Consider the following 2,753-nt stretch of genomic DNA (forward strand, 5'->3'; position numbering starts at 1 on the left):
GCCGCCGCCGCCGCCGCCGCCGCCGCCGCCACCGCAGCGGCTTCAGCCCCGGCCTCGGCCCCACCGCCGCCGCCGCGGCAACTATCGGTACCGCGCGGCCCTGCCGCATCAACCCCATCACCGATCGGGCTCCCGCTCCTCGGCCAACGCTTCAGGCTTCAGCGGCTCAGCCCCAGCGGCCGTCACCATGACTTACAACTTCAAGCCTGGAGATCTGATCTTCGCCAAGATGAAGGGCTACCCCCATTGGCCTGCCAGAGTGGACGAGGTCCCCGATGATGTGGTAAAGCCCCCACATAATAAGCTGCTCATTTTCTTCTTCGGTACCCACGAGACAGCCTTCCTGGCGCCCAAAGACATCTTTCCTTACTCTGAGAACAAGGCCAAGTACGGCAAACCCAACAAGAGACGGGGCTTTAACGAAGGCCTGTGGGAGATTGATCATAACCCCCGGGTGAAGCCCTTCAAGAAGCGGCCTGTTGCCTACACTGAGATGGAAGGTGGAAAAAAGGAGGGGTCCTCTTCCAAGGGAGATGGAGAGGGGAAACCGAGATATGGCGGTATACCCCCCAAGTCTGCTGCTGCAGCCTCTGCATCTTCCTCAGCCACTGCATCCACTGCAGGTGCTCCCAGAGGGAGAAAGAGAAAAGCCGAGAAGCCCATGGAAGCTGAGGAGATAGAGGGTGCCAAGGCCACCACATCCACCACCACCATGACTCCCCAGGTGAGTCCCAAAAAGGGGAAACCATGGCCACCTCCCTCCCCTACCCCTGCTGCAGTTAGGATGAACAATCCTAAAGGGAAGGCTAAGATGTACAAGCTGACCAATCCCGGAGAGGGGGAAGGGGCTCCCGAGGAGGATAAGAGCAAGAAAAAGGGGCAGGAAGAAAAACCACCCAAAAAGCAGCTGAGAAAGGAGGAGGAGAGTGAGAAGGAGGAAGATAAGCCCAAAAAAGATCCTGGCAAAAAAGAAATGAAGAAAGAAGTTGACCCAAAAAGAAAACTTGTGAAAGCAAGTATGGCGGCTGGCGTCATCGCTTCCGACTCTGAGGAGGAGGGGGAAGAACAAGAAGGTGAAAGGAAAAGAAGATTATCTCGGAACTTTGAAGTTGTACACAGAAAGGGCGCGTTAAAGGGCCAGTTTGAGAAAGAAGAAGAAGCGGAGGCGGAACCCCAAACCGCTTGTAACCTTCAGTAAAAAAAATTTTGAAAAAAGAAGAAAAAACCATCTTTGGGGCTCAAAACAAAGTAAATACAAGTGAAGCACCCAAGAGATGACCATCCTGTGACACCCAGAGGCCTGTTTTTCCCACCCCAGTGAAAAAGTCTTGTTCCTGTGTTGAAAAGTTTTTGAGGACTTTAGTGTTTATCTTTTTTTGTTTTGACTGTTAAATAAGTTCTTCTGAGGCACATTCTACCTTTCCTGCAGGTGTTTCTTTACTTAGCTTCAAAAAGGGACTGTTTGGTGAAAGCAGCAATCTTTGAGTTCAGAAGATGGTTCTACATCAAGAATTGGGGACTTTAAAAGGTGACTTTTTAAGCTAGGTACTGAACTGGAATTGCCATCTACTGCACCCCTGAAAAGGGGCAAAGTTGTGCCCTTTCTTTGGTGTTTCTTTGCGCTTTAATCGTTTACTGTTTTTGTGGCTGTACTTTTTGTTTACACAAATCCTTGACTTTTCTAAATGATATTTGGTACTATTTTAAAAACAGGTTGCAATTGGCATTAACTTAGTACTTCTAGTACAGCTAAATTAAAGTGGTAGAGATTATTCAGCAAATCTGTCTCATTTATTATTTCTGGGGCCTTTTGGGAGGGTTTTTCCTTTGGGAGGAGTTGGGGGGTGTCACAGAATGGTCAAGGGAGTCCCTTAGTTACCAATAACTCTGTGTTGTTTGGGAGGGTCCCAAGTGCCAATCTTTACCCTTATGGCGTAGTATCTTCCAATACTGGTCCCTGGGTGGAGCCAGAACCAGGAATTTCCATGGGTGGGGGGAGTCCCAGGGTGATTGGGGAAACTTCCCTATTTCTGGAGGCAAAAAAGGGTCCTGCCTGGGAGGGTTTCACACAGGGAGGAGGCTGGAGCATCCTGCAGTAAGCCATAATTGGTTTGGGGGAGGTTGGGTTACAAGCTTGCGGACCAGACAGAGAAAGAAGTTTCCAGAACCGAAGCAAGAAAAGATGGAGGCGTCTGGATCGAGAAGATGGTTCAAGGTGAGCAAGCAAAGTAGATGGTCTTGGGTGGGGTTGAATGGGTTTAGAAGTGGGGAAGGTACTTTCAAGATGGGGCTTACATTCTTAAAAGCATAGCTTAATAAAGGGTGTAAAACAAGGGGGAAGGGAAGGAAATGAGCATTTTCTCATCACCTACTAAGTGTTAGGCACTTTACAAAACATCTTATTTGGTCCTCCCAAGAGCCCTGGGAAAAGGAACTCTTATTGTCCCCATTTTCCACTTAAGGAGGCACACAGAAGCTAAGTGACTATCTCACAGTTAAACAGCTAATAAAATTAATGCCAGCTTTGTAGTCATGTCTTCCTTACTCCAGGCCCAGTGTTCTTTATGATGCCACATAGCTTCTTAATTCATACTTCCCTAGCTTTCCTTAAATCATCCATTGAGGATGCACCTCGTACAAAGGAGTGCTTTCTTAGGGTCTTTAAATATTTCACCAAAAATAGTACAAAATTCCAAGTTTTGTCCTTTGCTGGAATTCTATGTTGGGCAAAGGATTACTTCCACCCTCTTTTT

At 48.1% G+C, this 2,753-nt stretch overlaps 1 protein-coding gene across 1 annotated transcript; it reads left to right on the plus strand.

The window, feature by feature from the left end:
• The first annotated feature begins 163 nt into the window (after window positions 1–163).
• LOC123253340 (PC4 and SFRS1-interacting protein-like) lies at window positions 164–1,769 on the plus strand. The gene has a single exon (XM_044682530.1). It carries the CDS (start codon window positions 188–190, stop codon window positions 1,196–1,198), a length of 1,011 nt encoding a protein of 336 aa, XP_044538465.1. The 5' UTR covers window positions 164–187; the 3' UTR covers window positions 1,199–1,769.
• The last annotated feature ends 984 nt before the right edge of the window (window positions 1,770–2,753 follow it).

The sequence above is a fragment of the Gracilinanus agilis genome, chromosome X (assembly GCF_016433145.1).
Source record: "Gracilinanus agilis isolate LMUSP501 chromosome X, AgileGrace, whole genome shotgun sequence".
Classification (NCBI taxonomy): Eukaryota; Metazoa; Chordata; class Mammalia; order Didelphimorphia; family Didelphidae; genus Gracilinanus; species Gracilinanus agilis.

Bases quoted from the DNA above. Each gene is read 5' to 3' on its own strand.
- LOC123253340 (XM_044682530.1), top strand. From the start codon at position 188: ATGACTTACAACTTCAAGCCTGGAGATCTGATCTTCGCCAAGATGAAG.